The following is an 18,832-nucleotide window of genomic DNA, read 5'->3' on the forward strand; positions in this document are numbered from 1 at the left end:
GATAAGCCGGCACATCGCCTCCGGCCATGGAGCCAGGCCCAGCGGGCAGAGGCTGATTCAGGCTGGGTTGCTGAGAAGTGTTGGGCTGCGGGAAAGGTCAGTGTCCCGGAGATCAGGCCTGGAGGAGGCCGGGGAGGATCTCCCACAACTCAGGTGACCAGATGAGCCAGAACGTCGTGCAACCTGATGGTCTTCCCCGGGCAGCCATTGGGCAGTCGGGAAGGATTTAACGGAGAATCAGAGTGGGCCCTCCCATGCCCACTGCGCCTACGTGAGCGGTTGCGCTGGAGCCTAGGATCTGGAGAGCCAGTGCGAGCAGATCCACCATTAGCACCATCCTGGAGAGGAATCTGTCCATTAGGCCAAAGGGGACGCTCTTCTGTGGCCCAAGTCCATGCTTCCGCCCGAGAGTCGAAGAAAAAGGTCTTATTGGAGAACACCATTCAGAGGCGTGCCTGGAAGAGGAGCTGATATTGGATGTTGAGGGCTCGTAGCTTCTGCTTGACCTCACCAAACAAGTGACGTTGACCCTGGACTTCCCGAGTGTAGTCCGGAAAGATCATGATCGAGTGGTTTTAGTAGAGGGGGCATCACTGCTTGTGGGCTTCAGCCAGGATGGAGTCACGGTCTTTTTAGTTAAGGATTCTCATTATGACTGGTCGGGCAGCGCTCCCGTCGGAGGCTTCGGGTAGGACTCCGTTTTAAAAGTGAGGTTGCTCCAAGAGGTTCAGGTTCAGGCAGGGCACCAGGGCCTTTCTCCGCGACAGGCCAGCCACGCAGGTAGGGAGTGCACTTCCCAAAGACCCCTCCCGCCGCCAGGCCACAGACATCTTCCCCAGCGGCTGACTCCAGCGGTGGTGCATATGGGCATGGGCTGAGGGCATTCGGGGCTGGGCCTGGATGTCGGCCCCAGTTGAGTGTGGGACTGGGGCCAGACGTCAAGCCATCACCGCCACAGCTGGAAATAGCGGTCGAAGGCTGCACTCCACCTCAGGACCCAAGAAGAATGCAATGTTAGTCTCCGGCAAGGAGGGCCTGCCTGGCGGCTCCTAGCCGCTCGCAGCCGATTGAACGATAGACCCGGCTGGGCCCTCACCGCTGCGCACCTACGGACAGGCGCCCCAGGGAGAGGGAGTGCGGGCAGCGCTCCGGGGATCGCAGCACACCTTCAGGCCTCCCCAGTCATGGAGAGCCCCCCTCGGTGCCTCCACTGGAAATGGAGTAGCCCAGGAGGCTCCGGGGCAGCAGAGCACGCCGGTCAGCACGGATGATCTGCCATCTTGGAGGCTGAATCCTGCTGCTCGAACAATTCTCTTCATAAACGCGACCTTCTGAGGAAATCGGACAGCCAGGGGCACAGCCAGAGGTGTGGCAGTCACCCAGGTGGTGAAAATACGGTCAGATGGCTCTCTTTTTGGGTGGATCACGAGCAGATGACTGAGGGGTCAGGGAGTGCATTCAAGGTGAGACTGCCATCTTGTCTTGTCAGGCAACGCCCCCTCTCCTAAGTGCCCTTAAATTTTAAAATTCCAACAGCAACTTTCCCATAGAGTTGTACAGAGCTCGCAGCTGTGTTCTCACACTGCACACATCCCTGTGTCACTACCTTGGGTGGTTCTTTGAGGTCCCAGCGATTCTACGTGCTCTAGGAACAGTGTCTTGTCAAATGGTGGTTGTTATACCACTTTCTTAGTATATGGTTTGGTCTCCCCCTGGAGTGCTGTGTATTATGCTATTTACTGTCGTTCTAGTGATTTATTATTGTGTGCTTTGTTCTCTAATCTCATAAAGAGGTTAGTAGAGAGTGTTAAGTAATAAATACATATATTTTATATATTCCTTGTGTGGTTCTCCTTTTATGTGGTCATTCAGAAGCTTATAGACTGGTAAAACAAGCTGCTTTACATTCCTTCGAACTTATCCTGAAGGCTGCTGTTCACAGCTACCACTAGGATAGCTTTCTTTAACGGTTGTCTTTGACCTAATCATCAATAAGGGTCGTTTGGACTGGTGCAAGGTGCACACTTTAATTAGTGGACAGCATATACTGGCCAACTTCTCACAATAAATAATTTGACTGAATGAATTGTGTCACTTGAGCATTTATTATTTTTTCTATGATTTTGACAGGGAAAGGCAGTCTAGAGATAGGAAGTTGGTTCGCCGGGTTATCTGGGTCCAGGTTAGGCTTCTTGAGAAGTGGAAGAATAGAAGTCTTTTCCACATGTTCGGAAAGATCCCTGTGGCGAACATCCCATGAAAGATGTTGTCCGCATGAGCCAGCGCTGACACTCCAGTACGGACCCCCCAAGACTAATAAACCTAATGCATTTACCAATTCTTGTTTGCATTTTTGCCCATGCTGATCCCGCTCTCCCTCATGCCATTCTGTAGCTGAAGGGCCAGCATGAGCCAGCGCTGACACTGCAGTACGGACCCTTCGGATTTAAGAAACCTAATGCATTTACCTATGCTTGTTTGTATTGTTGCCCAGGTCGACACCCCTCTCCCTCATGCCAGTCTGTACCTGAAGTGCCAGCCTGAGCATGCGCTGACACTGCAGTACGGACCCTTCGGATTTAAGAAACCTAATGCATTTACCAAATTCTTCTTTGTATTGTTGCCCAGGCTGACCCCACTCTCCCTCTTGCCAGTCTGTAACTTAAGTGCCAGCCTGAGCCAGTGCTGACACTGCAGTGCAAACGCTCTGAGGCTAAGAAACCTAATGCATTTACCAATGCTTATTTGCATTGTTGACCAGGCTGACCCCGATCTGCCTCATGCCGGTATGTAACTGAAGTGTCAGCCTGAGCCACTGCAGTCAATCAATCAATTCAAAGTTTGTTGAGCGCGTCTAATCACTCATAAGGGTCTCAAGGCGCTAGGGGTAGGGAGGGTGCAGGATCCATTCCATCAAGGAGGGTGTCTTTCGAAGAGCCAGGTTTTAAGGTTTCTTACAAAGATGGGAAGCGATGTTGTCTGTCTGAGGTGGAGCGGAAGGGCGTTCCATGTTTTGGCCACGAGGAAGGAAAAGGAGCGGCCTCTTGATCTGGTCTTTCTGGTGTAGGGGACCATGGCGTAGGAGAGCTGGGCTGAATGTTGGTTCCTTTGGGGTGCGTGGAATTTGAGTTGGCTGTTCAGGTATGCTGGTCCGGTGCCGTGGAAGGCCTTATGTGCCTGTGTGAGCTTCTTGAAGGTGATTCTCACCTCGACGGGGAGACAGTGGATTGGGCGCAAGTGCTGGGAGATGAGGTAGTGTTTTGGCAGGTTAGGGACCAGTCTTGCGGCGGCGTTCTGGATATTCTGTAGCTTGCGGTGAGGTTTTTGTTTATTCTGGCATAGAGTGGATTGCGTAGTCGAGTCTGCCAGTGAACAGGGTGTGAGTGACGGTCTTTCATTTGAAGGTCTTACAAAGGAGGCAGAGGGTGTGGAAGCAGGAGGATGAGACAGAGTTGATTTGGCGGTCCATTTTGAGCTCGGAGTCCAGGATGATTCCCAGGTTGCGTGCGTGTATCCGAGGGCAGGGGGGCACCAGGTCACTCCAGGCATCAGTGTTTGGGCCTATGAGGAGAACTTCTGTTTTGTTGGTGTTTAGTTGTAGGCAGCAGTGTTTCATCCATTTGGCGACGGTTTCAATGCCATCTCAAAAGTTGTGTCTGGCGGTGTTGAATTTGTTGGAAAGGGAGAGGATGAGTTGGGTGTTGTCTGCGTATAACACAATGTTCAGTCCGTAGGTCCTAACGATGGGGGCGAGTGGAGCCATGTAGACGTTGAAGAGTGTCAGGCTGAAGAAGGAGCCCTGGGGAACTCCGCAGGTGGTAGGTCTGGGGTCCAAGAGGAAAGGGGGGAGTCTGACCTGCTGCATTCTGCCGGAGAGGAAGGAGCGGATCCAGTCGAAGGCCTTGTCCTGGATTCCTGCGTCGTGGAGTCTGCATATTAGGGTGCGTTGAGAGACTGTGTCAAACGCCGCTGAGAGGCCAGGGATGTCAAGGGCTTTGGTTTCACCTTTGTCCAGTAGGGTGCGGATGTCACCTGTTGGAGCGAGGAGGGCCATTTCAGTACTGTGGTTTTTACTGAAGCCAGATTGGGAGTGGTCGAGGATGTGTGCTCTTTGATGAATGTGGCAAGTTGGTTGATGATGGCTTTCTCAATGACTTTCACTGGGAAAGGGAGCAAGGAGATGGGTCTGTAGTTTTTGAGGTTGGTGGGGACACCAAGGGTTTTTTCAGGAGGGGGTTGACCTCGGCGTGTTTCCAGTCTTCGGGGAACGAGGCTGTCGCCAGGGAGCGGTTGATGGTGTGACAGAGCATGGGTGCGTTGGTGTCAGTGGTACTGTTGAAGATGTGGTGGGGGTATGGGTCGGTGGGGGCTCCTGAGTGGATTGACTTCATTGTCTTCAGTGTGCCTTCGGTGGTGAAGGCTATCCAGTTGTCAATCGCCAGTTTCCGGGTGTCGGGGTGGTTGATGAGGGTTCAGTGTGTTTATTGTCTTCGTTGAAGTTGTCATAGAGGCTCTTGATTTTGTGGTGAAAAAAGGTGCTGAATTTGTCACAGAAGTCTTGTGAGGGAAGGATGTTGGTGGACTCGCTGGTGAGTTGGGCGAACTCCTTGATGATGTTGAAGAGTTCCTTGCTGTTGTGCGCGTGGATGGAGATTCTGTCTTCAATCGCTTTTTTCCTAGCTTCTATGATGACTTGGTGGTGGGTGTTGGTTTTGGCAGCTCTGAAGTTGTTGTGGGCTTCTGTGGATTTAGTGTTCCTCCAGGCCATTTCGAGGCGGCGGCAATTGCGTCTGGACTCTCGAAGTTCGGTGGCTGGCTTTCTTGGTGTGGGTATTGTTGTTTTTCTTGAGTGGGGCTATGGTGTTGGCACTGTCCGAGATCCTTCTATGCAGGGTTTGGGCTGCGGTGTTGGGGTCATCGTTTTCCGCGATGATTGGGGTGGAGTTGTTGAGTGAGGAGGTGAGCTAATCGTCAGTGATTTTGGTCCAGTTCATTTGTGGGAGCAGGTCCTGGCGTCTGTAGATGGTGGGTGTTCTGAAGGTGAAGTGGACGCAACGATGGTCAGTCCATGGTAGTTCGGCGGTGTGGCTGAAGGTGATGGAGTTTCCTGTAGTAAAGAGGGGGTCGAGGGTGTGTCCTGCTAAGTGTTCGGGCTCAGTCACGATCTGGTAAAGTCCAATGTTGTGGAGGTTGTCCAGGAGGAATGCAGTGTTGGAGCCCAGTGGGTTGTCGAGGTTGAAGTTGAGGTCTCCCAGCAGGGTGTAGTTGGTGGATGCAATGGCCTGAGGGGAGTTGATCCATGATGGAATTGGCGTAGGGTCTGCGGGGTCCAGGGAGTCGGTAGATGAGCGTTCCTCAGAGGGTGGCAGTGGGGCTGGCTGGTATCTTGAAGTGAAGGTGTTCCATCAGGTCTGTGTGATTATTGGGGGTGTGTTCAGGTGGAGGGTGGAATTGTGGACAATGGTGATTCCTCCTCCCGGGCGGGTGGGGTGGTCCTTCCTGGAGATCTTGTATCCTTGGGGGATGGCGATGGCGATGTCCGGTCCCGACGTGATGTTGGTCCAGGTTTCGGTGAAGAATGCTACGTCCAGGGTGGTGCTGTAGAGGAGGTCCCAGATTTCAGTGGTGTGTTTATGGAGGGATCGGATATTGAGGAGGATGCATTGCAGGGTCTTCGGTTTGGGTGTTCATGTGGTTGAGTTGTGCTGGATCCGTGTATGTTCACTGGTGAGGCTAGCTTGCAGTTATTGTTGCAGCCTGGGTTGAGTGTGCGGATTGCTGTTGGGTCGTAGTGTTGGCGGTGCAGAGGTCCAGGGTTCCTGGCGCTGGTCGTGGACAGGCGCAGACGGACTTGCCTTTGGCACAGCGGCTGCCATTAAGTAGGTGTCGGGGAGGGCTGGTCAGATGGGAGGCGGAAGCGGGGAGGGGAGCTGGATTGGTCACGCTGGTCGTGCTGAGGGAGGGGCAGAGGGGGCAGTGGCTGGGTGGAGAGCGGGTGGGAAAGGAGGGAAAAAGGAGGAATAAAGGTAAAGGAAATGGATTGGAAATACTCAGAAAAAGAGCAGAAATGCAGAAAAGTGCTGAAAGGAGAATAAAAATGAGGGTAGAAAAAGAGTGAAAAACAATTGAAAAATGGGGTGAGAGAAAGGAGAGAGAGGTACCCTGGACGACCGGGGATGAGGCGCAGGTAAACCTGCGGGTGGAGGAGGGCCTCGAGCACCAAACACTCGAGAGTGCAGGGGCAGGCCTCACTTAATGGAGGAGCTGCGAGGGAGGGGGAGCATTTTCACTGACAATGAGTCAGTGGTCTTGCAGTACAGACACTCCGGGGCTAAGAAACCTAATGTTTTACAAATGCATGTTTGTATTGTTACCCAGGTCGACCCCGCTCTCCCTCATGCCAGCCTGTGCCTGCAGTGCCAGCCTGAGCTAGCGCTGACACTGCAGTACGGACCCTCAGAGACTAAGAAACCTAATGCATTTACCAATGCTTATTTGCCCAAGCCAACACCGCTCTCCCTCATGCCAGAATGTACCTGAAGTGCCAGCCTGAGCCGTTGATGAGTTTCTGGGTGATGCCGGCATAGAGTGCATTGCCGTAGTCGAGTTTACCACTGATGAATGCATGGGTGACCGTCTTTCTGGGCTCGGAGGGGATCCACTTGAAGATCTTTAGGAGCAGGCGTAGCATGTCGAAGCAGGATGATGAGATGTTGTTGATCTGGCGGTTCATGGTGAGTGAGGAGTCCAAGATGATGCTGTGATTTTGTGCGTGGTCTGTGAGTGTGGTGGGGACCTTTGGGCCACCATGATTCGCCACATGTGGAGGGGTTGGAGCCCAGGATGAGGAAACACTAATCATAAACTAATCTAATAACCCAGATCCTAAGCCAGGTGGTTCTTGATGTGTTAGTAGAATCTGTACAAAACTGCCTCTTTTGATTCCTCTTCTAAAAAAATCTAATTTAGATTCCAAAGATGTTCATAATTTTAGACCTATCTCTCGCCTTCCATTTCCGGCCAAAATGTTGGAAAAATGGATTAATAGTCACCTGAGCAGATACCTTCAGGACGCTGAGGTACTTGATTGTACCCAATATAGCTTCCGGGAGGGCCATAGCACAGAAACTGCCCTCCTTAAGTCTACTGACGAGATCAGGAAAACTTTGGATCAGGGTGATAAAGCAGCAATGATTATGCTGGATCTCTCCGCAGCATTTGACACGGTCCATCATGCTCTTTTGATGGACTGTTTGTCAGCCTGCGGAGTACAGAACACCGCCTGGAAGGTTTTTAAATCTTTTCTCTACGATCATCAGCAGATAGTGGGCCCTAGGCGATTTCTGCTCCCCTCCTTTCCAACTTCCTCGTGGGGTGCCACAGGGGTCATCACTAAGTCCCACCTTATTTAACGCCCCTTGGATATGATCCTGCTATGTATTAGCTGTGACAATCATCTAATTCTTATATGTTTTAACTTGTACTTTTATGGTACATTTACGGTAATAAAGATTTTATGGATGGATTAGATCCTTTGGTTTCCATCTTACCTCATATAGTGGTATCACTCCTCCCAGGATCTGAAAGGACTTTATGCCACAAGTTACATGACTTTATGGAGGCTGTCGGCTCCTGGATATCCAGTAATTGCCTTAAATTTAATTCAGGCAAGACTGAAAATATTTTATTTGGGAATGATGTTAACTTGTGGACCCTTGAATGTTGGCCGTATTCCTTGGGGGCCCTTTTATCACCCTCTACGCAAGTGAAAAACTTGGGAGTGTACCTAGATGATAAATTGGAAATGAAAAGGCAAGTTAACGCCATTGTGTCATCTACTATGTTCACTCTCAGGACCACCAAGAAAATTCTTCCTTTTCTGCCTAGGGAGAGTCGACAGACGGTGGTCACGGCATTGATTATGTCACGACTGGAGTATTGCAGCAGCCTCTATTTAAACCTCCAAGAGAGTCTGCTGCGTAGATCCCAGATACTGCAGAACACGGCTGCTAGGCAGATATCTGGCATACCAAAATTCTCTCCGATTTCTAATGAAATCCGCAGATTTCATTGGCTACCAGTAAGGCAACGAGTATTTTTTAAATCCATGTGTCTAGTTTTTAAATCACTTCCGAACCAGGGACGATGCTATTTGCAGGATCAATCTCAATGGTACCGGCCGTCTAGGCCGCTACGTTCATCAGCTCAAAAATTGGTTAGAGTCCCACCCGTAAAAAAGTTTGTTGGGGTGGGAAAAGCTTTGTGGTAAATGCTGCAAATATGTGGAAGCAGCTTCCCTTTTTCCTGAGAAACTGTACTGATTTGTTGCCATTCAAGAGAATGCTTAAGACTTGGTTGTTCTAGTCTCTTTCTTAATCTCTCCCTTTTCCAGGATAGCAGATAGCGCCAGGACACCCAAGGGTAACAGACGCGCTTAATAAAATAATTAACATAACATAACATAACATGTTTGAGCCTTTTCTATCCATGTATGTGAAGTGGGGTTTTATTCCTTTGCGCAGAGTAATGTTCTAACCCATCTCAGGGGGCTGCAGAGAGATGTGAGAGGGGGACAGACATTAAAATAAGGATACTCACAGGGGGCAGAGGAGATATGTGGGAGGAAAACAACCGTTTTACATGTTTGAATTAACTTGTTTTTTACTAAAAGTAAAAAGCAGAGTGAATGCAGTTTATTTTTATTTATTTTTTAGAAACATTGATGCATATATTGACTGTTGTGTCTGCAGATTCCTTCGGTTTGCCTCAATTTTCCGCTCATACATTTGTTTCTACTTTTTGAGGATTTGGACTTGGCAGGCTGTGTGTTTTAAAGAACATGTCAGAATGATTTGTAAGAAGCGGATATTGGGTGACACGTGATTCTGATTTGCAGAGTGCGCCCCTCTCACACAACTATTGATGAAGTGTGCCCTCCACTCATTCTTACAGGGCCAGAGGATGGAAGAGTCCAGGAGGTTGGGCGGTGCCAGGTCCAGGGTTCTGCTGCTCTGTGTCACCCTCTTCACTGTAGGATGGGGTAAGTAAAAGACAGCGCCCTGACCACACCGCTCTCCTTCTAGGCGGTTTGTGACTGGCCATTCTGCACAGACTACACTCCACAGTGATTTGCGCACATTTTGTTTTGGTGAATATATATTAGAGGCCTGAGGCTTTGCATCTTTTTATTTCTGGTTTAGGTTTAGTGCTGTATTTATATTTCTTCTGTGTGATCATTTTTTACACTCCTATTACTAACACCGTTGACATTATTATTTTTATTATACCATTTCTTGTAAAGCGCGTGGCTACCCAGATACGGGCTTCCCAGCACTGGGAAGCATTTGCATTTTTATTTACAAAAACTGTTCTCCTGTTTTTTTACTGTTTGATGACATAATTTGTCTTGCTTATTTGATATTTTTTTTAGATCGGGCAATAGCGAAGACCTTTTGTTTTCTCAAAAAATGCATTATAAAAAAAAACACATTGATCGCCAACTTTCGTGCGAAAACCACCACTCTTAGCTAAAATAAAAGGCATTTGTAAATTGTAAGCCCTTGTATGGCATAATGACAATATTTCTAAGACAGCCACACATGTGGTCTGTATGATGCACAATCCAGGGAAAGTTACTTCTACACCACCTGTTAATTTTGCACCACCTACTTTTCCTTTTGAGGTCCTTCAAATGAACTATATAGAATTAGAGATATGTAACAACCTTAAGTATGCTTTGGTGGTTGTCTGGGCGTTTAGCAAATGGGTTGAGGCTTACCCTACTAATGATATTACGGCCCTTACGACTGCAAAAGTACTCCTTAAAGAGCACTATCCTCGTTTCGATTTGCCTGGCATTATGTGGAGTGACAACGGAAGTCATTTTAATGCTAAAGTGATTCAAGTGTTTTGTGAAGGGTTACATGTAAAACTAAAATTTCATGCTTCCAATTATCCACACAGCAGAAAAATAAGCACAAGGCCTCTGTTTATCTCCAAATGTTTGAGTTTGTAAGTGTGCAGCCAGCCATCTCATGAACACAGAGCACAAACAATTTGCTATAGTTAGGTGTGCCAAGTACCGGAGCTGAACAAAGTGCAGTTTTCAATTGCTCAAAGACTGCTGACACTCAGGCGTCCAAGGCAAAGGCTCATGCACTGCTTTCATTGTTAATAAAAGCAAAGGTTTGATTAGTAATGAGTGTTTGGGGATCCACTGGCGAGAGTAAGAAGTAATACCTATAAAAGCACGTATATCTTTTTGAGTTTGTGGAATGGGCATTTTAACAATGGTACCAATACACTCAGGGGTCAGTCTCCTACCCTGCTTCGACAGTAGGTGACTTAAGTAGGTAACCTCCTGTTGACAATACTGGAACTTAGAGAGAGAGAGAGACCTAATGTCACTGATGTGCCAAATGTAACAACAATTTCACAGTACAATCTTTACAACCTTGTTCTGTATCAGAAGCTATTAACAGGTCATCGACATATTGCACAAATACATTACCTGGAGGAAATCCGATTGACTTTTCAATGCTTGACTATTAATACTAGGACTCTCCGTATAGCCCAGAGGAGAATGACAGAATCTAAAGCTTCTGCCAGGTAGTGTAAAACCAAACAAATACCTGCTATCTGGATGAATGGGAATAAAAAAGAATGCATTCTTCAAATCAATGATCGAAAATAATTTAGCAGTAGATGGAACCATTGTTAAGAGCGTAGTAATATCGGGTACACCCAGAAACTGCAGAACCACAATTTTATTAACCTCTCGCAAATCAATCACAAAACGATAAACATCATCAATAACATCAGAGGAACCCGAAGGTCCCCTCTTAAGAACTGGAACAATAGGATTATTGTAAATATTAGCAGACATCTACTCAACTACTCCCTTTCGTATCAAATCCTGAACAATCTGAAGAAATGCTGGTTCACCTTCCTGCGGTACCTTATACTGAGGAATGTGGGGTAGAATAGCATTATCCTTAACCTGTATAGAAACTGGTGGTATATGTAACAGACCCACATTGGTATCCCCTGTGGCCCACACTGTAGGAGGGAACCTGAGTAAATTTCGTTGGAAGGGGTGTATACTTAGACAAACACTGCTTAGCACTCACATCTACACCCATAGTAAAATAATCACCTTCAGAGCACCAATAAATAGTAGCATGCAATTTCTTCAACAAATACAAACCCATCAGGTTTTCACCGCAATCAGAAGTGAGAAGAAACAGAAAATCCACAGTAAAAGGACCTATAGTAAGGGAAATGGGGTGTGAAATGGGGCTTACAGCTGGTACTCTTGAAAAACCCTCTGAAATGTTTTTTTGGCCAGACACAGCTGCCCCAGGGACCATGTGGAGGGAAATAGATTTTTTTGTAGCGCCTGTATCCACCAAAAATTCTTTAGTCGATCCTTACAAATCCGCCTTGACATATGGGCCATGCTGATTTACAGGTATATGCACTGGTCCTGTACCCTGTCCCTGGCTGTCCTAACTGTAATACATCCCAGTCGCATCATCAAAATCACAATCATCATTATAATACTGACCATCTTTGAAGTTGTCAAAATAAATATCCGAACTGCCCTCAGAAGCTGTCTGTCTACCTGTACCACATACCTGGTGCTGGATCCGCGTCCCCGTGGGGATACAACCTCTGCAAATTTACAGGGCACTCACTATGCCAATGGCCCTCCTTCAGGTAACAAGCACACTGATTCGGTCTCAACGGTGTGGAAGAAGGCTGCAGAGTACATGGCAGCTGTCAGAAAGGACCTCCTTGTCCCTTATTACTTCCACTAAAGTCTTGCTGCAAAAACACCTTTGTTTTTAAATCCTTATTTTTCTTAACAGTCCTATCCTTTTCCTCCTGATCTTGTTGTTAACAATACCGGGCCATATTCGAAATAACAGAAGGAGAAGACTTGGACCAAGGACTCTCTGATGCATGCAAATGACTTGTGATTTCAAGAAGGAGGTTAGAAACAAACCTGTCAACAAGCAATTGAACTCATTACCTCAATAGACATATCCTGTCCAGTATAATCCAAAATGTATATTCAAACCTGAAGGAAATGACCTGGTCGGGCCACTCGGGCCCCTAGGACTACCTCTCTGCCTTCTGTACTAAATGAAGAGTCGGTCAGACAATAGAGAATACAATTCCAAATAGTTGGAGTCTCAGGGGGAGAGATATAGGGATACAGGCCGCCCCCCACTCAAATCATGATACACAAATAAAGGCCTGTCTCCCACAACACTCTTACTGTAATTTAGATGTAGCGTGGATCGTGTTAACAAAATTTTTAATTATCACCAGCCAAGTATACTTTGGCTCTTCCATCCATCTGAGTGTAAAAAGTTTTTAATCCAGTACTCACACTACAACCAACCTATCTGATGATACGACGTCAGATAGGTTGGTTGTACTGTGAGTACTGGATTAAAAACTTTTTACACTCAGATGGATGGAAGAGCCAAAGTATACTTGGCTGGTGATAATTAAAAAATTTGTTAACACGATCCACGCTACATCTAAATTACAGTAAGAGTGTTGTGGGAGACAGGCCTTTATTTGTGTATCATGACTAGAGAATACAAACCAATAATTGTTTATTCAGATACACTCAGAGTGGAGCGCCCTCTGTTCAGTCACAAGGAGTGCTACAGAGGAAACCAAAATCAACAAGCATAAAGATACATTATGTAGGTTTCCTAACCGGGCAGAAACATGCCCAAATTGGAATTTTATAAGCAGATGCAATCACACAGCGAAATATAGAAAAAATAGATCAGAGCTCATATTTTGCACAAAGTAGCAAAGTCCAAGGTTGCTCCTTCCGGAGTAGGCCACCAGACAAGGGGAGAGGGCCTCTATCTTAGGAGAAAGCCATGAGCTAATGTGAACAGTGTACTCATAACTAAAACAAAACCTAAGGGGAGAATTGAAACCTAACGAGGGACATTTCTTGGAAAACGACAAGTTTCGTTTCGAACAGCCTAAAATGGCTGTTGATTAAGAAAATGGTGCAGAGCATGCTAACTTATACAAAACACTGCATAGGCATAAACAATTCCATTCTAATAGACCCTCCTTTTAGTATAAGCTAAACATTTTCTAATGGCAAGAAAAACCTTAAACAAAAATAATAGAAATTATATGCAAGGAAAAGCGATTATGAGCATTCCATATTCTCAACACCAGGAAGTGAAAGAGTGAGGAGGGAGGAAGTTTCAAGTAACAAGTGGTCCCTTCTCCAAAAAACTTCTTATGTGTCTCCAAGAATATATTTTTCAATGCTGCTCGTTTTGTTCTTTTCGGAGAGATAACCTTACTCATACTACACAAAGGCACATTCTGGTAATTTTCCAAAACCCATGATACCCCGCATAGTATTATTATCAACAGAACCACAATAGCAACACAAATCATTTTTCTTTTCCGGGTCCACATCGTATCATGCTGTGCAATGAGAATCACTGGTTGCTCCTCCTCAGCAACCTTTCTACCAAAGGGATGAATAATAAATCACAAAGTGGTAGGAATGCAAAAAGAATATATGAGTTCCCAGTGTCCGTCAGAGCCACACTGGTACAGTCTCCTGTTGTTCATCTAATGTTGGTGCCCTTGAGCACAAGCGGTGGAGCTTGCTTTGTCCTAAGCTCTTTTAATCTGTTCCACGGTGATATCAGTGATATACTCACAAGGTATACTTCTAGTCCTCCTAACTAACGTCCCAACAATATGGGCAGGATAAAAGCACAATTACTGCACTACTTTCTGTATATTATGTTGGTACCGAACTCAGTACTACCTATCTTGCGCAGCCCATCCCTAATCTCTTTTCACGTTTGACTCACTATCCCTCAGCCAAGGGCGCAAATTGTACCTGGTAGCTCCATGCACCGTGATCGTTAAAGGGTTCCTGGATATCTTGTATTTCAGGAGGAACAGCCTTATTTAATGCATTTTCATTCATTCTCCTTATCCTTTTGTGTCCATGTTAACTGGGTGTCGCTAAAAGGCAAAAATCTCGGCATTTGAACTCTGTGTCCCCTGTTCTGTCTTAGTCCCACTGGTTGTAGGGCAGTGGTAAGGGAACCCGCTAACAATGATTAGCATGAACCCAGTTCTTACGACCAGCAATCTTCACAGCCGCCCGTGTCTCCAACACCACCTGTTCAGGACCCTTCCAGCGCAGCTCCAAACTCTTCTTGCGCGGGATGTTCCGTAGTAAGACATAATCACCAGGCTGATTATCGTGGCTTGGTCCCTCTGGTATAAGAGGTAGTAACTCCTGCACCTGTTGGTGAATACAATGTAAACTTTCAGTTAACTGGCCAAAATAAGCAAGCAGCAGAGGGTACTCAATATCAGAAAACCTGTGAGACCGCGGGATGCCCCAGACAATAGCTGGGTGTCCAAACACAACCTCATAAGGTAACAATCCTGTTCTAGAATGAGCTGCTGTTCTTGTTGACAAAAAAGAGCTAACAGTAACGCATCTGGCCACTTCAACCCTGTTGTCTCTTGTATTTTTGCTAACTTCGGTTTAAGAGTAACATTGTAATTCTCAACCAAACCCACTGACTGTGGATGATTAGCAGCATGAAATTTCTGTTCGACAAGCAACCCTTCACAAATCAATTTAATCACGTTTGTATTAAAATGACTTCCGTTGTCACTCCAGATAACTCAAGGCAAACCGAAACGAGGAAAGAACTCCTTAAGGAGTACCTTTGCAGTCATAATGGCTGCATTGCCTTTTGTTGGGTATTCCTCAACCCATTTACTAAATGCATATACAACCACCAGTACATACTTCAAGTTATTACATCTGTCCAGTTCTATCTAGTCCATTTGAAGGACTTCAAAGGCAAAAGTTGGTGGTGTAATATGATCATGTGGTGTAGGAGTACCTTTCCATGGATTAGGCATCATACAGACCATGCAATAATTCACTAAATGTACAGCAGTTTTCAAGATGTTATCATTATGCCACACAGGGGCTAACAATTTACTAATACCTTTTGCACTAAGCTGGACCATGTTCCGTAGTAACCACAGGAAGAACATATGCATCGGGCAACCTCCACATCTGTTTTCCTGATTTGTCAATCCAACACCCTTCCTCATGCTGTACTCTCTTGCCATTTCGCTGTTGTAAGCAAACCTCATCCAGGCCTACTTAGTGCAAGGGTTCACCCTTCTCTGCACAGAGTCCTCAGACCTTAGGAAGAAATTGGCAATGAAACTGGAAATACAAAAGCAAAGTTTATCAAACCTTTAAAGGTGATACTACAGCCCACACAACATCCTTCGGTATTGTATCGAGTAGCACACCGAAATAAAGCACATGGCCCCTTTTATACACAATGAGGGGGCTCAAGAAAAGGCGGTACAACAGACAAGAGCAGATTCATGACCATACAAGGACATTTTGGAAAGCACAATCGATGAGTGGGTGGAGTTAACAGTCTCCGATAACTGGTAGGCACATTCCTGTCTGAAACCAATTAATAACGATCACTGATCCTACTGCGCATGTCTGGACATGCTGGAAGTTAAGACTACTAAAAATAGCTTGTTGCTGGGCCGACTCCAGGCGCGATGAACAAGAAGGTAGGACCAAGCACATGACGAGCACATGGCAATATATGGCATACAAAATGGCCGCTACAAATTCAAGATGGAGTCGGCACATTTGTTACGATAATGGTAAAAACCAAACCATGTCTTCTACTAATGCTTAATCTAACCGCTGCTGATTTACAACAGACGACCCTTTCAGCATTAGCTGAAGACATTCAACTTCCTAGGAAAGGCCAGATATTCATCTTTTATATCAATGGCCATCATACTAGCTATTTCCTTTTTCAGATCATTTTGCATTTTAACTTCTGTAATATTACTTTTCTTTGGTATACAAGCATTGACACACATAGAACAAATCATTGGGCTGCATTGAATACAGACACAACAGGAAACAATTATCACAATGATTATACATAGGACTGTTAATACTTTCCAGCCCCAAGCAGTGATCAAAGTCCAAAGCCATCCTGTAAAAGTCCATGTACCGTTTTCTGTGTGGATGTCTGCAGCGATTTTATGAAGGTTATTAATTGCTTTATACACTGATGGGGTATGGTCAGGGATAAACATACAGCAGCTACTACCAATAACACGGCATACACCACCTCTATCTGCTAGCATTACATCTAGGACCATTCGGTTCTGCAAAGCTACAATTCTGGCAATCTGTAATTCTTCAGTAATATTTCCTAAGGCTGCAGCTGTCTGTTCAGTAACAGCTTCCACTACTCTAGTCAATCGTCGTATTTTCCTGCTATTTAATGCAGCACCTACGAAAAAGAACAATCCTAAGTTGAAATCTTCATACTCTTTTAGGCTAGTGTCAGTCTGATCAACATCATCAGTAGTCAATGTTCTTTTATTCCTGTTTACAGTAATATTATTAAACAATTTAAGATTTCGGTGATACAGTGGAGGAGCTAAAAACACAGGGGGTAACAGGAAAGAAACATAGCAAATACCAGTCCATACGGCTGGCAATCGATAATATCCTCGATTTCCGCACACAAAATAGGTATTGTGCGAAGCTAAAAAAGTACTATTATTTAAACCATCTATATTTAATACAGTGATACAATCACTTATTCCCACAGGGATTTGTCCAATGCTCTGTACACATAGTTCTGCTTGGGTTTGGGTAACAGAAATAACAAAATGTTCAGCCTCAAATGAGTCTCTCGTGTTGGTGAAGATATATGGTGTTGAAACATTGTATGGTCGATATTCTTCCCACTCCCATATAGTTCCATTCGCTTGAGGATACCCATCTTTGTCCTGATGACACTCTTTATTTAACCATACCAGGCTCGACAAGAGCCATTATGCGAAAAAGGGAGAGGTATAAATGGTGTACCACCTTTCTTTTGGTGTGCGGGTATCATCCCACAAATACAACAGTTTATCGCATTAGTAGCAATGTGGGTATGATGTAACATTTGAACAAATGTGTTATTCAAATAAGACTGTCAATGTTTCAATTCTTGAAATGGGAGCGTAAAGAAATAATGTTCCTCTGGTGCAGGTGTAGTAACAATGAAGAACTCAAGAGCAGGAGTTGTTTCCTCAACAGACCATGTTATTGCTGTCACAATCATCAAGGCAACAATAAACCCTATAACAAGTTCAAGTTCAAGTTCAGAGATTTGTATAGTGCACTACTCACCCGGAGGGTCTCAAGGCGCCTGAGGGAGGTGGGGTGCTCTACTTGTCGAATAACCAAGTTTTTAGTTGCTTTCTGAAGGCGAGGTGGTTTTGTGTAAGGTGGAGGTGGGTGGGGAGAGAATTCCAGGTTTTGGCCGCTAGGTAGGAGAAGGATCTTCCCCCATGGTGGATTTATTGATGCGGGGAATAGCGGCGAGGGCTTGATTGGACGAACGTAGTTGGCGGGAGGGGGAGTAGAAGGACAGTCGTGTGTTGAGGCAATCGGGTCCTTGGTCGTAGAGGGCTTTGTGTGCGTGGGTGAGGAGGCGGAACGTTATTCTCCTGTTGACGGGGAGACAATGGAGGCCTTTGAGGTGGTCAGAAATGTGAGCTTGCCAAGGAATGTCCAATATGAGTCTGGCTGAGGCGGTTTGGATTTGTTGGAGTTTTTTCTGTAGTTTGGCTGTGGGTCTGGCGTAGAGGGTGTTTCGGTAATCCAGTCGGCTGGTGACCAGTGCGTGGATGACCGTTTTTCTTGTTTCTGTGGGGATCCAACGGAAGATTTTTTTGAGCATGCGGAGGATGTTGAAGCAAGATGATGAGACGGCGTTGGCTTGTCTGGTCATCGAGAGGGAGGAGTCCAGGTTGAATCCCAGGTTACGTGTGTGATCCATAGGTCTTGGTGCGGTTCCCAGGGCTGGTGGCCACCAAGAGTCGTCCTAGGCAGAGAGGGATGATCCTAAGATGAGGACTTCCATTTTGTCCGAGTTCAGTTTTAGGCGGCTGTTCTTCATCCATTCGGCTACGTCTTTCATCTCTTCGTGTAGGTTGCTTTTGGCGGTGTTTGGGTCTTTGGTGAGGGATAGGATCAGCTGAGTGTCGTCTGTGTAGGAGATAATGTTGAGGTTGTGTTGGCATGCTATGGATGCAAGGGGACTCATGTATACGTTGAAGAGGGTCGGGCTGAGTGATGATCCTTGTTGTACGCCGCAGATGACTTCGGTGGCCTCAGATCTAAAAGGAGGGAGGCGGACTCTCTGGGTTCTTCCAGCGAGGAACGAGATGATCCAGTCCAATGCTTTTCCTTGTATTCCAATGTTGCTGAGGCGTTGTATGAGGGTGCTATGACAGACTGTGTCGAAGGCTGCGGAGAGGTCGAGTAAGATGAGGGCAACTGTTTCTCCGTTGTCCAGTAGTGTTCGAATGTCGTCTGTTGCTGCGATGAGGGCGGTTTCGGTGCTGTGTTTGGCTCGGAAGCCGGATTGTGAGGGGTCGAGGGATTTGTTGGCTTCGAGGATGGCGGCGAGTTGACTGTTGACGGCTTTCTCAATGACTTTGGCAGGGAATGGGAGGAGCGAGATGGGGCGGTAGTTCTTAAGTTCAGTGGATCTGCTGTTGGTGATTGGGATGGTGTCTTCAGTGGTGATTGGGTTCCAGGCGCACAGGTTGTTAGAATGCGGTTTTGGTTCGGAGGTGGGTGGGGAAGACTGGTCTTCGGACTCATTTTCAAAGCTGTTATGTATATCGGCGATTTTGTTGTAGAAGAATTAGGATAGAGAGTCGCAGAGCTCTTGGGAGG

The 18,832-nt window shown here is 46.3% G+C and overlaps 1 protein-coding gene across 1 annotated transcript in view; it reads left to right on the top strand.

Annotated features, from left to right (window-relative positions):
* The first annotated feature begins 8,958 nt into the window (after window positions 1–8,958).
* LOC147736667 (C-type lectin galactose-binding isoform-like) overlaps window positions 8,959–18,832 on the top strand; it is a 155,035-nt gene continuing 145,161 nt past the window's right edge. Inside the window, exon 1 of the mRNA XM_086953802.1 lies at window positions 8,959–9,040. Within this exon, the coding sequence (XP_086809928.1) occupies window positions 8,962–9,040 (79 nt within the window). The 5' untranslated portion in view covers window positions 8,959–8,961. The remainder of the gene's footprint in view (window positions 9,041–18,832) is intronic.

The sequence above is a fragment of the Lissotriton vulgaris genome, chromosome 1_2 (genome assembly GCF_964263255.1).
Source record: "Lissotriton vulgaris chromosome 1_2, aLisVul1.2, whole genome shotgun sequence".
Lineage (NCBI taxonomy): Eukaryota > Metazoa > Chordata > Amphibia > Caudata > Salamandridae > Lissotriton > Lissotriton vulgaris.